The 17,627-nt window shown below is 45.6% G+C and overlaps 1 protein-coding gene across 1 annotated transcript; it reads left to right on the forward strand.

Moving 5' to 3' along the window:
- The first annotated feature begins 10,974 nt into the window (after positions 1 to 10,974).
- Positions 10,975 to 17,080, forward strand: LOC146021071 (microfibril-associated glycoprotein 4-like). Its single transcript, XM_083154873.1, has 5 exons — positions 10,975 to 11,065; positions 12,371 to 12,528; positions 15,847 to 15,943; positions 16,036 to 16,230; positions 16,812 to 17,080. Exons 1-5 carry the CDS (start codon positions 10,975 to 10,977, stop codon positions 17,078 to 17,080), a joined length of 810 nt encoding a protein of 269 aa, XP_083010999.1.
- The last annotated feature ends 547 nt before the right edge of the window (positions 17,081 to 17,627 follow it).

The raw sequence follows: 17,627 nt of genomic DNA on the forward strand, positions 1-17,627 counted from the left end.
CGCACCAGCACTCCCGCGGCCATTTTAACTTTGGCAAATCTTGAGGCCGGCCGCGGCCATCTTTACTTAGGGAAAAATGCACGTAGATGCCGCGGCCGGCCCTGTAAAGGAGGGAGGGCGGCCGTTCACACAAAAAATATGCCGGCCCACCGGGAAACAGCCCGGTTTCCCGGTAGGCCAATCCGCCCCTGGTGTGAGATGATGAGAGCATGGATTAGAGTTTTTGCAGTGTCTTGTGTAAGGTAAGGGCGAATTCTGAATATGTTTTTTAGATGCATGTGGCATGATTTTGAGACAGATTGAATATGGGGAACAAAGGAAAGTTCAGAGTCAAGGATAAGACCTAGGCAGCGAGCTTGAGAGGTAGGAGTGATTGTCATCTTCTCAACAACGATAGAGATATCAGGTTGGTAACTACTATTTATTGGCGGAAATATAATTAATTCTGTTTTAGAAATATTCCGTTTGAGCTGGCGAGATGACATCCAGGATGAAACAGCAGAAAGGCATTCAGAGACACGGCTCAATACAGATGGGGACAGGTCCGGGGAGGATAGGTAGAGCTGAGTATCATCCGCATACAGATGGGGACAGGTCCGGGGAGGATAGGTAGAGCTGAGTATCATCCGCATACAGATGGGGACAGGTCCGGGGAGAATAGGTAGAGCTGAGTATCATCCGCATACAGATGGAGGCAGGTCCGGGGAGAATAGGTAGAGCTGAGTATCATCCGCATACAGATGGATGGCAGGTCCGGGGAGCATAGGTAGAGCTGAGTATCATCCGCATACAGATGATACTGAAATCCTAAAGAGCTGATCAGTTTGCCAAGAGATGAGGTATAGATTGTGTAAAGCAGAAGACCTAAAACTGAACCCTGAGGTACTCCAACTGAAAGAGGTGGAATCAGAGAAATGAACACTAAGAGTGATTCAATAGGTAGAAAGAGAACTAAGAGAGGGCTGTGTCTTAACCCCTTCCTGACACAGCCAGTTTTTGCCTTCCTGACAGAGCCCTTTTTTTCAAATCTGACATGTATCACTTAAGTGGGGATAACTTTTTTTTGCTTTTACTTATCCCAGTGATTTTGAGATTGTTTTCTCGTGACACATTGTACTTCAAATTAGTGGTAAATTTGGGTCGATACAGTCTGTGTTTTTTTGTGAAAAATACCAAAATGTCGTAAAAAAATGGAAAATTTAGCAATTTGCAAAATGTTAAATTTTCTGCTTGTGAGACAAATAATCATACCACTCAAAATAGTTAATAACTAACATAGACCATATGTCTACTTTATGTTTCCATCATTATTTCAACTTCCTTTTAATTTTTTTGGACACTAGGAGGCTTACAATATGAATAGCAAATTCTCAAATTTTCAAGAAAATTTCAAACACTGATTTTTTTAGGGACCAGTTCAGTTCTGATGTGACTTTGAGGGACTTGTATGTGAGACACCCCCATAAATGATGCCATTTCAAAAACTGCACCCCTCACAGTATTCAAAACAGCATTTTGGAAGTTTGTTAACCCTTTAGGTGTTTCACAGGAATTAAAACAAAGTGTAGGTGAAATTTCAAAATTTCATTTTTTTTGCAGATTTGCAATTTTAATACATTTTTCTAAGGAACACAGTAGATTTTACTAGAGAAATGTGACTAAAAATTGATTTCCCCAATTCTTTTGTTTTCATAAATATCCTATATGTGGCCCTAATGTGCACGTTGACCAAACCACAGGCTTCATAATAGAAGGAGCACCTACTTGATTTTGGAGCCTCCTTTTTATGAGATTATTTTTTAGGCACCATGTAGGTTTCTAGGCACCATAAGATGCTAAAATTTAGGACCCCCCCCACAAGTGACCCCATTTTGCAAACTAAACCCCTCAGGGAATTCATCTAGGGGTATAGTGTACTTTTCAAACCCCCAGGGGTTTCACCAATTGTGGTACAACTGGGCAGTGAAAATAAAAAATTAAATTTTTTACACAAAAATGCAGTTCTGGCTCAAAATTTTTCATTTTCACAAGGAATGAAGGAGACAAAGCACCCCAACATCTGTGCCCCAATTTCTCCCGAGTACGGCAATGCCTCACATGTGACCAAAAAATACCATTTGGGTGCATGTCAGGACTCAGAAGGGAAGGAGTGATTTTTGGATTTTGCAGCTCAGATTTTGGTGGAATGTTGGTGGGTGCTATGTCGCATTAGCAAGACCCCCCAAGCACCAATACAGTGGAACCCCCCCACAAGTGACCCCATTTTGCAAACTACACCTCTCAGGGAATTCATCTAGGGGTATAGTGTACATTTCAAACCCCCAGGGGTTTCACCAATTTTGATACAACTGGGCAGTGAAAATGAAAAATTACATTTTTTTACACAAAAATGCAGTTCTGGCTCAAAATTTTTCATTTTCAGAAGGTATGAAGGAGACAAAGCACCCCAAAATCTGTGCCCCAATTTCTCCCGAGTACGGCAATGCCTCACATGTGACCAAAAAATACCATTTGGGTGCATGGCAGGACTCAGAAGGGAAGGAGTGATTTTTGGATTTTGCAGCTCAGATTCTGGTGGAATGTTGGTGGGTGCTATGTCGCATTAGCAAGACCCCCCAAGCACCAATACAGTGGAACCCCCCCACAAGTGACCCCATTTTGCAAACTACACCCCTCAGGGAATTCATCTAGGGGTATAGTGTACATTTCAAACCCACAGGGGTTTCACCAATTTTGATACAACTGGGCTGTGCAAATGAAAAATTACATTTTTTACACAAAAATGCAGTTCTGGCTCAAAATTTTTCCTTTTCACAAGGAATGAAGGAGAAAAAGCACCCCAAAATCTGTGCCCCAATTTCTCCCGAGTACGGCAATGCCTCACATGTGACCAAAAAATACCATTTGGGTGCATGGCAGGACTCAGAAGGGAAGGAGTGATTTTTGAATTTTGCAGCACAGATTCTGGTGGAATGTTGGTGGGTGCTATGTCGCATTAGCAAGACCCCCAAAGCACCAATACAGTGGAAGCCCCCCACAAGTGACCCCATTTTGCAAACTACACCCCTCAGGGAATTCATCTAGGGGTATAGTGTACATTTCAAACCCCCAGGGGTTTCACCAATTTTGATACAACTGGGCTGTGCAAATGAAAAATTACATTTTTTACACAAAAATGCAGTTCTGGCTCAAAATTTTTCATTTTCAGAAGGTATGAAGGAGAAAAAGCACCCCAAAATCTGTGCCCCAATTTCTCCCGAGTACGGCAATGTCTCACATGTGACCAAAAAATACCATTTGGGTGCATGGCAGGACTCAGAAGGGAAGGAGTGATTTTTGGATTTTTCAGCTCAGATTCTGGTGGAATGTTGGTGGGTGCTATGTCGCATTAGCAAGACCCCCCAAGCACCAATACAGTGGAACCCCCCCACAAGTGACCCCAATTTGCAAACTACACCCCTCAGGGAATTCATCTAGGGGTATAGTGTACATTTCAAACCCCCAGGGGTTTCACCAATTTTGATACAACTGGGCTGTGCAAATGAAAAATTACATTTTTTACACAAAAATGCAGTTCTGGCTCAAAATTTTTCCTTTTCACAAGGAATGAAGGAGAAAAAGCACCCCAAAATCTGTGCCCCAATTTCTCCCGAGTACGGCAATGCCTCACATGTGACCAAAAAATACCATTTGGGTGCATGGCAGGACTCAGAAGGGAAGGAGTGATTTTTGGATTTTGCAGCACAGATTCTGGTGGAATGTTGGTGGGTGCTATGTCGCATTAGCAAGACCCCCAAAGCACCAATACAGTGGAAGCCCCCCACAAGTGACCCCATTTTGCAAACTACACCCCTCAGGGAATTCATCTAGGGGTATAGTGTACATTTCAAACCCCCAGGGGTTTCACCAATTTTGATACAACTGGGCTGTGCAAATGAAAAATTACATTTTTTTACACAAAAATGCAGTTCTGGCTCAAAATTTTTCATTTTCAGAAGGTATGAAGGAGAAAAAGCACCCCAAAATCTGTGCCCCAATTTCTCCCGAGTACGGCAATGCCTCATGTGTGACCAAAAAGTGGCAGGACTCAGAAGGGAAGGAGTGATATTTGGATTTTGCAGCACAGATTCTGGTGGAATGTTGGTGGGTGCTATGTCGCATTAGCAAGACCCCCAAAACACCAATACAGTGGAACCCCCCCACAAGTGACCCCATTTTGCAAACTACACCCCTCAGGGAATTCATCTAGGGGTATAGTGTACATTTCAAACCCCCAGGGGTTTCACCAATTTTGATACAACTGGGCAGTGAAAATGAAAAATTTCATTTTTTTACACAAAAATGCAGTTCTGGCTCAAAATTTTTCATTTTCAGAAGGTATGAAGGAGAAAAAGCACCCCAAAATCTGTGCCCCAATTTCTCCCGAGTACGGCAATGCCTCATATGTGACCAAAAAGTGTCAGGACTCAGAAGGGAAGGAGTGATATTTGGATTTTGCAGCACAGATTCTGGTGGAATGTTGGTGGGTGCTATGTCGCATTAGCAAGACCCCCAAAGCACCAATACAGTGGAACCCCCCCACAAGTGACCCCATTTTGCAAACTACACCCCTCAGGGAATTCATCTAGGGGTATAGTGTACATTTCAAACCCCCAGGGGTTTCACCAATTTTGATACAACTGGGCAGTGAAAATGAAAAATTACATTTTTTTACACAAAAATGCAGTTCTGGCTCAAAATTTTTCATTTTCAGAAGGTATGAAGGAGAAAAAGCACCCCAAAATCTGTGCCCCAATTTCTCCCGAGTATGGCAATGCCTCATATGTGACCAAAAAATACCAGTTGGGTGCATGGCAGGACTCAGAAGGGAAGGAGTGATTTTTGGATTTTGCAGCTCAGATTCTGGTGGAATGAATGGTGGGTGCTATGTGGCATTAGCAAGACCCCCGAAGCACGGTGAAATGATGAACCTAATAATCCATAGATGTGTGGTATATTTTAAAACACTCCTTTATACATAGGCCGGGTTTGTCGAGGCAAGTTTCACAGTGGAAAATAGTTTCCTTTCTTATTCCCTTTTTATAGCAAACTTTGCACCTTTTTTGTGTCCTGCCCTTTCTTGCAGTGGAGGGGATTTCGTTAGGAAAATGCTGCCCTGGTACAATACGGGGGCCAGTACTAGAAGTACTGGGGCCCTCTGCCTGCTGGTTCCCAAATATTAGGCCCTTTATGACTTCCTCTTGAAAGTGCATAAATGTCCCCCTCTGGCTGGTAGAACGGAATAGCACGTAAGCGTTATACAGTGCCATCTGGATGATATACACGGCCAGCTTCTTGTACCAGATTTTTGTTTTCCGCAGGGCACTGTACGGCTTCAGTACCTGATCTGAAAGATCCACTCCGCCCATGTACCTATTGTAATCTAGGATACAATTAGGTTTTGAGGTGTGGGTACTGGTACCTCGTACAGGGATGGAGGTGGTACTGTCTCCATGAATTGTTGTCAGTATAAGGACATCCCTCTTGTCCTTATATTTGACCAACAACATATTTTCGGTGCATATTCCCCTGCTTTCACCCCTTCTCATTACTTGGGCAATGTGCGTTTTTGGGAGGCCTCTTTGGTTCTTACGCACAGTACCGCAAGCTGCTGTACCTCTTGAACCAAGGGCCTTAAACAGGGGGATGCTAGTGTAAAAGTTATCCACATAGAGGTGATAACCTTTATCCAGGAAGGGGTGCACTAAATCCCAGACAATTTTTCCACTAACACCTATGAGGGAGGGGGGGCATTCTGGCGGTTCAATTCTTGAATCCTTCCCTTCATATACCCTAAACCTGTGGGTGTACCCTGAGGTGCTTTCACACAGCTTATACATTTTTATGCCATACCTTGCCCTCTTACTGGGAAGGTACTGGCGGAATTTAACCCTTCCTTTAAAATGTATAAGGGACTCGTCAATACAAATAAATTTTTCAGGGATGTACATCTCTGCAAATTTGGCACTGAAATGATCAATGACCGGCCTGACTTTGAATAGCCGGTCAAAGGTGGGATCATCTCTGGGTGGGCACAGTGTATTATCGGTGTAATGTAAAAATTTAAGGATTATCTCAAAACGAGCCCGAGTCATGGCCATACGGTAAAATGGGGTGCTGTACAGAACATCTGTACTCCAATATTGCCTAATTTCTGGCTTTTTTACTATGCCCATATGTAACACCAGACCCCAAAACGTCATCATCTCTACTGCATCTACAGGGGTCCACCTAGCAAATGATGACGTGGGGTTTTGAGCAATAAACTGCTGGGCATATAAATTAGTTTGGTCCACCATTAAATTTATAAAATCATCAGAGAAAAATAATTTGAAAAAGTCAATTTCTCTGAGACCTGCTGAATCAAATTGGATTCCTGGGATGGCCAAAAACTCAGGAACCTGGGGCTCAAAATTGTCTGGTGGTGGGGTCCATACGGGATCAATCATTTGGGGGGGGGGTCTCAGCTGCTCTACGGGGGTGCTTTGAGGGGGTCCCTCATCAGCAGAGGAGGAAGAGGAGCTTAAGGCGAATCCTTCAAATTCCCCGCTTGCATCACTGGCTGTGTCAGAGTCAGAGTCAGAGGCAAGCATGGCATATGCCTCCTCCGCTGAATACATTCTTCTGGATGACTGGGATGACATTTGGGATGACATTTGGGATGACATTTGGGATGCCATTTTTATTTTTGTGTTTCTGTAAGTGTAATGTTTCAACACGTGTATAGTGTAGGGGGGGTACAAACTTTATTTCAACACGGGGGGTATGTAGTGTGTAGTGTGTATGTAGTGCAGAAAAAAAAAATACTTTATACAGGAATTTGATCCCAATAATAAAAAAAAAAAATTGAAGGGGTTAAAAAAAAAAAAAAAAGGTCCTGCGCCAAAAATTGAGCACAGATGTTGGTCAGTAACGTCCGTCACTGAACAGCGCTCAAAGGCAACAGGACACCCACAAAAACAACGTGGGTGTAAAAAAAAAAAAAAAACAATTTAAAAAAAATGCAGAAAAAAAATGATATCAACCTGTGCCAAAAATGCTGTTCAGTGATTGTACGTCACTGATCAGCGGCCACAGGACACCCACAAAAGCAACGTGGGTGTAAAAACAATTTAAAAAAAATTTCCACAGCACTCTCCAAAATAAAAAACAATTTAAAAAAACTGCAGAAAAAAAAATGATATCAACCCTGTGCCAAAAATGCTGTTCAGTGATTGTACGTCACTGATCAGCGCTCAGCGGCCACAGGACACCCACACAAGCAACGTGGGTGTAAAAACAAAACCCCACTGCACTCTCCAAAAAAAAAAAAACTGCAGATCAGTGATGCAGTGATGCACCACTGATTAGCAGTGAGGGGCAGCAGACACACAACCTGACAGGGTATATATATATAAAAAAAAACCTGGACCCCCAAAAAGTTGCTGATTAATTAATTAAAACTGACCAGCACAAAAGGGGGGGCAGCAGTCAGTTGCACACGCAGCACAACCTTTGGTGCAACTGACAGGTATATATATAAAAAAAAAAAAACCTGGACCCCCAAAAAGTTGCTGATCAGTTAATTAATCAGCACAATCAGCACAAAAGGGGGGGCAGCAGGGGGGGGCAGCAGTCAGTTGCACAGGCAGCACAACCTTTGCTGCAACTGACAGGTATATATATAAAAAAAAACCTCAAAAAGTTGCTGATCACCTCAGATATAGTGATCAGCACAAAAGGGGGTGCAGCAGACACAAAATATAGCACTCTCTATCACTCTCTATCACTCTCTATCATGCTCTATCACTCTCTATCACTCTCTATCACTCTCTGTCACTATCTGTCCCTATCTCTCACGATCTGTGACTCTATGACACTGCTGCAGCAGCACACACAGAAGTCACAAGATCCAGGAAGTATCCAGCTGCTGGCAGCACGCTACCAGCGGTGATCAGCGGTGATCAGGTAAGTTTCAGGCAAGGATCAGGTATGTATCACGACAGATTGGCACGGTGACCGCTCTGCACGCAATTCCAGACCGGAATGGCGTCTGCAGCGCAGTCACCGTTAGTTTAAATCACGCGCCTTGGCTGTGATTGGTCCGTGGGTCCCACGGACCAATCACAGCCTTGGGGGCAGGTGGGGTGAGGTGTCGTCGTCACCGATGACCCCCTCATGCCCCCTGACGCCCGGCGGTGATTGACACCTGTGTTACCGAGCGTCTGATTCGCCGGTAACACAGGAAAACGCTGTGAATGGCTGTTCACACTGAACAGCCAATCACAGCGATCGCCGACGGGGGGGCGGCATCGCAGCCCCCCCTGGGCATGCAGGGACATGTCTGCTGTCAGGGACAGCAGACATCGTCCCTCTGTCACTGCGTCTCGAGACGCAGTGGCACTTTGAAGTCATGACGTATATATACGTCATGTGTCGGGAAGTACATCCCGGCCATGACGTATATATACGTCAAATGTCGGGAAGGGGTTAAAGACCTAGGGATTGTAGTGTTTGTATAAGAAGTGTGTGGTCAATAGTGTCAAAAGTAGCAGAGAGATCTAGAAGAATTAGTCATGAGTAGTGGCCTTTAGACTTAAGGCCCCCATACACTACGCAATTTGGCCCCGATTTCACCAGATTCTGGAGGATTGGGCCGAGAAATCGGGTGAAACTGGGCAAATTGCGTAGTGTATGACATCCGATCTGATCCCGTTAATCATGTGCAGCCGTCCGGGGGAGTGACAGGAGCAGGCTGGGGGCGGGGTCCGGTCCTGGGTACCTGTAGGTGCAGGCTGTAATCTGTATTGTGCACTGGGAGAGCCTCAGCCTCTTCAGATGTAGCGGCGCTGCGGCAGGCAGGGTCAGGAGCAGGGACGGCAGATGCAGAGAGACCGGGTGCGCGGCACGAGAATAGAAAGAAATCCCATTCAAAGGACTGGGCGGCCGCTGATTGGCTGAGAACTCAGCCAATCAGCAGCCGCCCAGTCTTTTGAATAGGATGGTTTCTATTCTCCCGCTGCTCTGCGGTCCCCACGGCGAGCAGGAGAATAGAAACCATCCTATTCAAAAGACAGCTTGTCCTCCCACCAGAAACTTATGAATAATAAGCCCACTCCACTATACACCCCTCCTCTGCATATTAAACATCCTCTACCACCCTGGAAGTTATGTATCAGGGCCCCTTCATTCAGCCCAATGCCACCTTCTCCCCCCTCATCTCCCACCATCTGTGCAGTAAAGGGGTAATTAGTGGAAATTACTGATCCAGGCCCTATATTATTATTATTATTTATATACATTTGGTCTATCTGTAATACTTTAACTGACCCGGCATATACTGGGTCACCTAAGTGTCCATCTCCGTGCTTTGCTCCGCCCCTCTGGAAACCCCCTTCTGAAAATCCTGCGTTTGCCACTGCACTGAGAGACGTTTTATATTGTAGCGAGTACCAGTAGATGATGGTAGACACGCCTGATTGGCGCTGTTAGACACACCCAATGGGTGGTGTTACACACACCCAATATGTGGTGCTAGGCACACTCCTCTGACGGTGCACCCCCTAATAAAATGTGATTAAATAGTGTTCATTGGCAGAATTCTTTATCACGTTGCTCATATAAAATATATTGTGCCAAATAGATTAAGAGCAGCTTCAGGTTACTGCACTGTGCTCTGAGCAAGCGTCAATGCCGCCTGATGTGTAAGGAGAGGGCTGATTTAGTGACAGCCTCTACTCCTCCTTATTACCGACTTGGCACATAAGGTTAGCACTGGGACACTTAAATATTTAAATGGTATCTCATTAACAAAATTAATTATTACAGTGCACACACAACAATTATACTAGCACACAGCAGAAGTACGGTACAGTTGGAGCCGCAGCGATGTTCACGGGAACGAGACTCACGAGCGCCTCGTACCGTAGTATACTGTGTAAGCGAGCTCCTCTCTGCAAATGGCGGGGTTCCATCGGTGCAGTATATCAATCTGCCGCTAGATTGGTGGAGCAATAGACACCCAGCGGTGGCAACTTGTATTGCAGAGTGAGCATCCACGCCCCTTGGAGGACGGGAGCGCTAGAAGAAAATAGGATCACCAAAACCTCTGCGATGGCGCGCTGTGGGACTACAAGTCCTAGTGGGTCCTTTATTTCCCTGCATGCTGGGACTTGTGGTTCACCAAGTCCCTGCATGCAGTGCGGGCTTGCTGGGACTCATAGTTCCACAGCAATGCACAATAGAATCTTCTAATTTTACACCATTTATCAGCCCGATGCCCACAGCTCAGGGGTAACGGGGACAGCTCCGGGCTTCAGCATGGGCAGGTAAGTTCTGGAGGGGGGAACCTCTTCTTTGGGGGGGTCCCCACTTCCCCAGGACCCCTGCCCATGCTGACCGGTCAGAGGGGTGATGCTTTGGCCGGGGGGACTTGTATAAAAAGTCTCCCCAGGGCTGTGGCATTACCCTGCTGGCTGGTTGGACCCGGTGCTGGTTCTTGAAATACAGGGGACCCCTACTCACTTTGTAGATACCAGTGTTGGGGAGATAGAGGGGCTTAAAGCCGTCGCTAGTGTCCGGCAGTTTATGTGTATGAGTCTCGCTCGTCATCCGCAGCGATAGGTTGTGGAGAGAAGCTAAAACTTTGGAGCAGGCTACAGAAACTGGAAAAAAATAACCCCCCCAAAAAACAGAACTAGATCACCCTTTCCCGATGGGGGTGGCTATTTCTAGTAAATTCTCCATAGAAGAAAGTAGATTTTGATGTATCATATAAGTAAATTAAGCTTTAGCAACCTGGGACTCTTGAATTGTCCCAATTCGTTGCTAGTGGCAAGCAGGGAAAGCTGGGCTTGTAGTTCAATAACAGTTAAAGACCCACAAATTGCTGACAAACCCCTGATCTAGGATGAAATACAACAAGTAAATCAAACACATTTCTTCCCCAGTTAGAAGATGTTGATGTTCCCGACTCTCCTGGTCCTGTTCCTGTTTCTGGAGAGGGGTTACCAAACTTCGGACATGGTGCCCAGGAACCAGCCTCATAGTAAGTAACACTGACTATGACTGGGCACCCAAGTAACACTGACTATGACTGGGCACCCCGGTAACACTATGACTGGGCACCCCGGTAACACTGACTATGACTGGGCACCCCGGTAACACTGACTATGACTGGGCACCCCGGTAACACTATGACTGGGCACCCCGGTAACACTGACTATGACTGGGCACCCCAGTAATGCTGACTATGACTGGGCACCCCAGTAATGCTGACTATGACTGGGCACCCCGGTAACACTGACTATGACTGGGCACCCCAGTAACACTGACTATGACTGGACACCCCAGTAACACTGACTATGACTGGGCACCCCAGTAACACTGACTATGACTGGGCAGCATGGTAACACTGACTATGACTGGGCACCCAGGTAACGTTGACTATGACTGGGCACCATGGTAACATTGACTAAGACCGGGCAACCCAGTAACAATGACTATAATTGGGCACCCAGGTAACGCTGACTATGACTGGGCACCCCAGTAACACTGACTATGACTGGGCACCCTGGTAACACTGACCATAAGTGGGCACCCCGTTAATGCTGACCATCAGTGGGCACCCCGTTAATGCTGACCATGAGTGTGCACCCCGTTTAACGCTGACATTGAATGTGCACCCTATTAAAGCTGACCATGACTGGGCAACCCGGTAACACTGACCATGACTATGCGCCCCAGTCATGCTGACTATGGCTGGGCACCCCTGGTAATGCTGACTTTGTCACTGGGCACCCTTATAACACTGACTATGACTGGATGTAGCCTTGCGGGAATCCCCACAGTCATAGGTCACACCCCCTAGTGGTACGCTGACACATCCGCTTGCTTCCATGTTCGCTCACCATCAAAGTATTTTACCTCCCACTGTAGATGAATGTAAGTCTACTCTTACTTTTATCCTGGACAGAGATGCCCAAAATGGGAGTGGGCGCTGACATCATGTGACGTCAGCCGCCTTCCCAAGCAGGCATGGAAATGCCTGCGTTCTGACGGGCCCGCCCACACTTTTATGGGCACTACCACATTTTAGTTGGCACGTCCATGAAACGCTGGCCGGACCCCAGTGACCACCCCCTGCCCGCCCATCAGTGAGCAAACGCCCAGTGAGTGTGAATCGGACCTAAGCAATCATTTCTGAATTGCCCCCATGATACCCAGTACACAAGCACTTTGCCTGTTTCCATGGTCTGGAAAATGGACTCATCAAACTTATACGGTAATATGCCGACATTTACATTTTATGTGTATTTTACTCTTTAATCCGTCTCTTATCTTCCCCTTTCAGCTAATATGTGCATAGGCACCTGTCACCCACACGACTGCTCCGATGTGCATGCCCAGGGTCTGACGGAAAATGGGGTGTATTTGATATACCCGGGTGGAAGGTACACCACGGCAATACCTGTGTACTGTGACATGACCAGTAATGGAGGACCATGGACGGTAAGTAACAGCAGTGACCCCACAGTGGGAGGCATGGGCGCTGATTCCGTGGGTGCTCCGGGGCCTGAGCACCCACGGAAAATGTTAAGCACCCACCAGCGCTGACAGAGTCTGTGGGGAGCGCCGGGTCTGACAGGCAGTCACGGCTCGCGGGAGGCTCTCCGCTTGTTCTTAGCCCTATGCCGGCTTCAGTCAAACACTCCACTTCCCAGACTGCTCAGTGAGCACTCATAGTGGGATCATGACATCATCTGGTGGCGCCCCCTGTCCCGGCAGCCCGGCTTCTGCACCGCGTTCCCTTGCTGTTCCTTTTGAAGCAGAGATGGCCGAAACGGATCATTAAGCTGAGCCGGGATCCGGCGGATCTCTCGGTGGAAAGATATGGATCTTTTACACGGTTCACATGACCAAGTGAAAACACTGATCGATGGCTGGGTGCAGAATCGCCATCGATGGCAACCATCGATGGGGTCTGCACCGATGGCCATCCCTGGCAACAGCAGCTAATCTTTCTATCACTTGTAGTCACAGCACTGTACTCAGTCTACAGAGGTAGTACATCTCAGCTGCCACAGGTGGCAGCACTGAGATCAGGAAAATGCATTGCAAACTGAAACGGATCACCTTTTTGGGATCGGCGGCTCATTCATTCTTGGATGGGATTCGTTCAAAAGATCCGGTTCGTTCGCGAACGACCCATCTCTATTTTGAAGTACTGCACACTGTAGGTAAGCACTGTTTGATATTTTCTTTATTGTCATCCTGATGAAAAGATCTTAACGATTTTGAAACGTTAATGGATTTACATTAAACCACTGTTTTTTGCAATATGAAGTCCAGAGAGTGCCGCTTGTGTTTATTTGGGTACAAAGGTCACCATGGATTTTTATTTGAATTAAAAGAAGGCACCTTGGCATATATCTTCATCATTGCAGAGCGGAGCGCCGGACATACATGCTGTGTATATATATATTACAAAAAATGGGTACTGTTCAGCGCTTCGCCCTTATTGGGTCTGATCCAGTTCTTGTTATGTCCCAGGGTATACTCCTACTTTATGGGTATAGTCTTTTCTCCAAAAAACACCAATCCTGTATGGCAGGCAGCTGCTATGTTCTCCTTTTGAAACGTTGTCGTGTCGTCTAGAAATGTGTACTAGGAAAATAGATGAGAAACAGCGCTCTCTAGTGTAATAAGTGGGGGTCACACTTTCAAAATATAGTAATGTGCGTACCGTGTATAAATGAATTTAGTGCTCATCAAAATAATTATTTGAATTGCTGATCTCGTGGGTTTACCAGGCTGCTACCCGGACTGCAAATTGGACATTGTAGGTGTCTCTCCACGAGTACCCAGGGTGTGTAATCCAAACACAGGTGCCGTGCGGTTACATATGAAAGAAAACTCCAATTAGGATAAAAAGTGGGAGTTTTATTTAAAGTGCAAAGTGAATAAAAAAGAATAGCTTACATAAGTAAAGTACTGGAGTGGAAAACAGGCTGCTCTCAACGCGTTTCGTCTCTTATACCAAATATAAAATTTCTTATTGAAACGATTAGGAGATGCGATGTCTGTGAACAATTATTACACCTCTCTCAGGGACCTCTATCTCTTGGACCTCTATCTCTATCTCTTACTCACTCATTCTACTCTCCTTCCTTGCAAGAGATAGAGGTCCCTGAGAGAGGTGTAATAATTGTTCACAGACATCGCATCTCCTAATCGTTTCAATAAGAAATGTAATATTCGGGGTATAAGGGACGAAACGCGTTGAGAGCAGCCTGTTTTCCACTCCAGCACTTTACTTATGTAAGCTATTCTTTTTTATTCACTTTGCACTTTAAATAAAACTCCCACTTTTTATCCTAATTGGAGTTTTCTTTCATATGTAACCGCACGGCACCTGTGTTTGGATTACACACCCTGGGTACTCGTGGAGAGACACCTACAATGTCCAATTTGCAGTCCGGGTAGCAGCCTGGTAAACCCACGAGATCAGCAATTCAAATAATTATTTTGATGAGCACTAAATTCATTTATACACGGTACGCACATTACTATATTTTGAAAGTGTGACCCCCACTTATTACACTAGAGAGCGCTGTTTCTCATCTATTTTCCTAATATATATATATATATATATATATATATATATATATATATAATATATGTCTGTATTACAGAGGCCACGCCCACTTTTCTGAATAGACCATGCCCCTTCCCTTATATTTTTTCCCATGAGCACCCACCAGCATAACATAAATCGGCACCTATGGTGGGAGCAACAATGCTGGGTTCTTCTCATATACCCTGGGGTCCAGGTCCAGGGGTGGGGGGTGGCATAGCATGATCGCTGGCATTAGGGCACTGCTAGGCCAATGGTCAGATGTAGCCAGGTGATTGTTATTCTTTTTTTGTGTCATTACAAATTATTATTTTATTTTGGAGGGAGGAGGGGGCAACGGGCAGTTCCTGGTACCAGGCTGGGACTGGTGAGGCAGGAGGTAACTGGGCTGGAATAGGTGATGTGTCAGGAAACCGGGCTGGGACAGTAATGGGTTAGGTAAGTTGGCTGGAATCGGTAATGTGTCAGTAACGCGCCGTCTGGGACCAGTGAGTTAGGAGGTAACCGGCCTATAACTGGTGATGCGTGAGGTGATCCGGCTGGAACTGGTAACATATCAGGTAGCGGGCTGGGGCTGATAACGGGTTAGATAACTTGACTGGAATCAGTAATGTGTCAGTAATGCGTGGGTTGGGACCAGTGAGGTAGGATATAAACGGCCTGTAACTGGTGATGCATGAGCTGATTAAGCTGGGGCTAGTAATATGTATCAGGGACTGAGAACAGTAAAGGGTGAGGTAACCAGTCTGGAAAAAATCAGGTACCGGGCTGGGACCCACGGTGCTGGAGGTATCTGGGCAAGAGCCAGTAATGCATCCATACCATGCTGGAAACAGTGAGGGAGGAGGTATCTGGGCTGGAACTGGTAATGCATAAGATGACCAGGCTGCTACAAGATTTGGGTTAGGTAATCAGTTTGGAAATGGTGATGCACCTGGCACCAGGCGGGACCAGTGATGGAGGAGGGAACTGGGCTGGAATGGGTGTTGTGTCAGGTAACCGGACTGGGACCACAAATGGGTTAGGTAAATGGGCTGCAAATGTCAGGTACCAGGCTGGGAGTGATGGTACAAAAGGCAAATGGGCTGTAACCAGTAATACGTCTGGTACTGGGCTAGAACCAGTAGGCAATTCAATCTGTTTGTGCTGAGACAGAAGTCCTAAACTTCAGCCCTTTATCTTCTCATGTCCAGGTGTTCCAGAAGAGGTTTGATGGAAGTGTGAGTTTCTACCGTGGTTGGAAGGATTATAAAGATGGCTTTGGCCAAGCAGATGGAGAGTACTGGCTGGGTAATTCCCTCGTTTGACAAATACCTGAGAATATCCGTTTCCCAATTCATCACCAATCCTCTAAAAATAAAAATGTTTTCTATTCTCTCCAGGTCTGAAGCACATTCACCTTCTCAATAAAAGGAGGTCATACCGTCTTCAGGTCAACCTGAAGGATTTTGACAATGACACCCGTTTTGCGACTTATAGTACCTTCTCCATCTCTCGTCTGGCCATCTCTGGTGAGGAGGACGGCTATAAGCTGAACATCGGTGGATTTCAGGAGGGGGACAGTAACAAGCCTATTCGTAAGTGACAAAGCCTCTAATATCCATGCTCTTCATTCCTACAGTATGTTTCTGGACTAACGGTGGAATAACCTGGGGTTTAGACGACACATCAAGGTGCTATTCTTGCTTCTGGGTTGGTTGTTGGTGTGAATTCCATTGTGACAACCTATTCCAGCTCAGGAATTTTGGCAAAATCCCCCTAATTCAGGAGTTTCACTGATATTCAATAGGAGAGTGTTGTCAGCTGGTCCCTGGAGATCTACGGGGATCAAGGTGAGCAGAGCAGGGCCAATGGGGTGTCCTAGAGTTGACAATGACATTTCTAACAATTAAATAGGCAATTCAATTGTTCTTTTTCTTTTTTTATTAAGTTACAGTATTTGAATTGAAAATGTATTCAGATTCAGATTCATTTATTGTCATTGCCCCATGACAGGACAACAAAATTAAGTTTTAACATCTGTCCGTATTTATAAAATAAAATTCATCACCTAAGTCAATGGAGAAGCGCAGAACCTGATAGTAAACCGTTGCACAGACACACATTCATCGCATCCATGTGAACAGTAAGCAACTAAATGTATGTTCTCCCTTTCCAGGAGACTCTCTGGCATTGCACAACGGGATGAATTTTTCTACTTACGACAATGACAGAGACCCGTATCCAAGAAACTGTGCATCACTATTTATGGGAGCCTTTTGGTACAAAAATTGCCATCATGCCAACCTCAATGGCTTATACCTGAAGGGCAACACCTCGCAGTTTGCCACCGGCATAAATTGGTACACCTGGAAAGGGTATTACTACTCGCTCAAAGAGACCGAGATGAAGATGGCAGTAAAGAAGGAAGATCATTTGGTGCTGTAGATCCAACATCTAGATGAAGACAAAGCAGCACCACCTTTCAGTTCTCCAACCAGCCCCCCCCCCTCGCCCCTTTCTTTGCACATTGAATGGCCTCTTACCCTATGTTGGGCTTATTGCTTCCTTATCTGAACTCTATCAATGTCTTTACGGTTATGGGCATAAGAGCACTGTATAAATAAATAAAATGCAAGAATACAGCACCTGTTTCCTGGTTACCTCTTACACAGATACAAAGTTCTGGAGAAGTATGGAACATGCTGAATGTGGTTCTCATTGATAGTGATGAGTTACCAACAGGGCTGTCATTACCATCAGGCCCTGAGCTTGACTATAACATAATGAAGGATGACTCTAAGAGAGGCATCCTTTTTGTATTAAATGCAAATGTCAGATGTGGAACTTCTAAGATGCCACCTCCACACGTTCACCTAAGGGTTCCAGAAAGTCGGTATTGATGTTTGGGTGATGGTGGGAGGAATTTGATAACGTTTTGCCTAAGGTGCTGAAAAACCTTGCATTGACCCTGGTTACTGTGTCCCAATCTGGT

This window comes from Crinia signifera, chromosome 7 (assembly GCF_055691185.1).
Source record: "Crinia signifera chromosome 7, ASM5569118v1, whole genome shotgun sequence".
In the NCBI taxonomy this organism is placed as follows: Eukaryota; Metazoa; Chordata; class Amphibia; order Anura; family Myobatrachidae; genus Crinia; species Crinia signifera.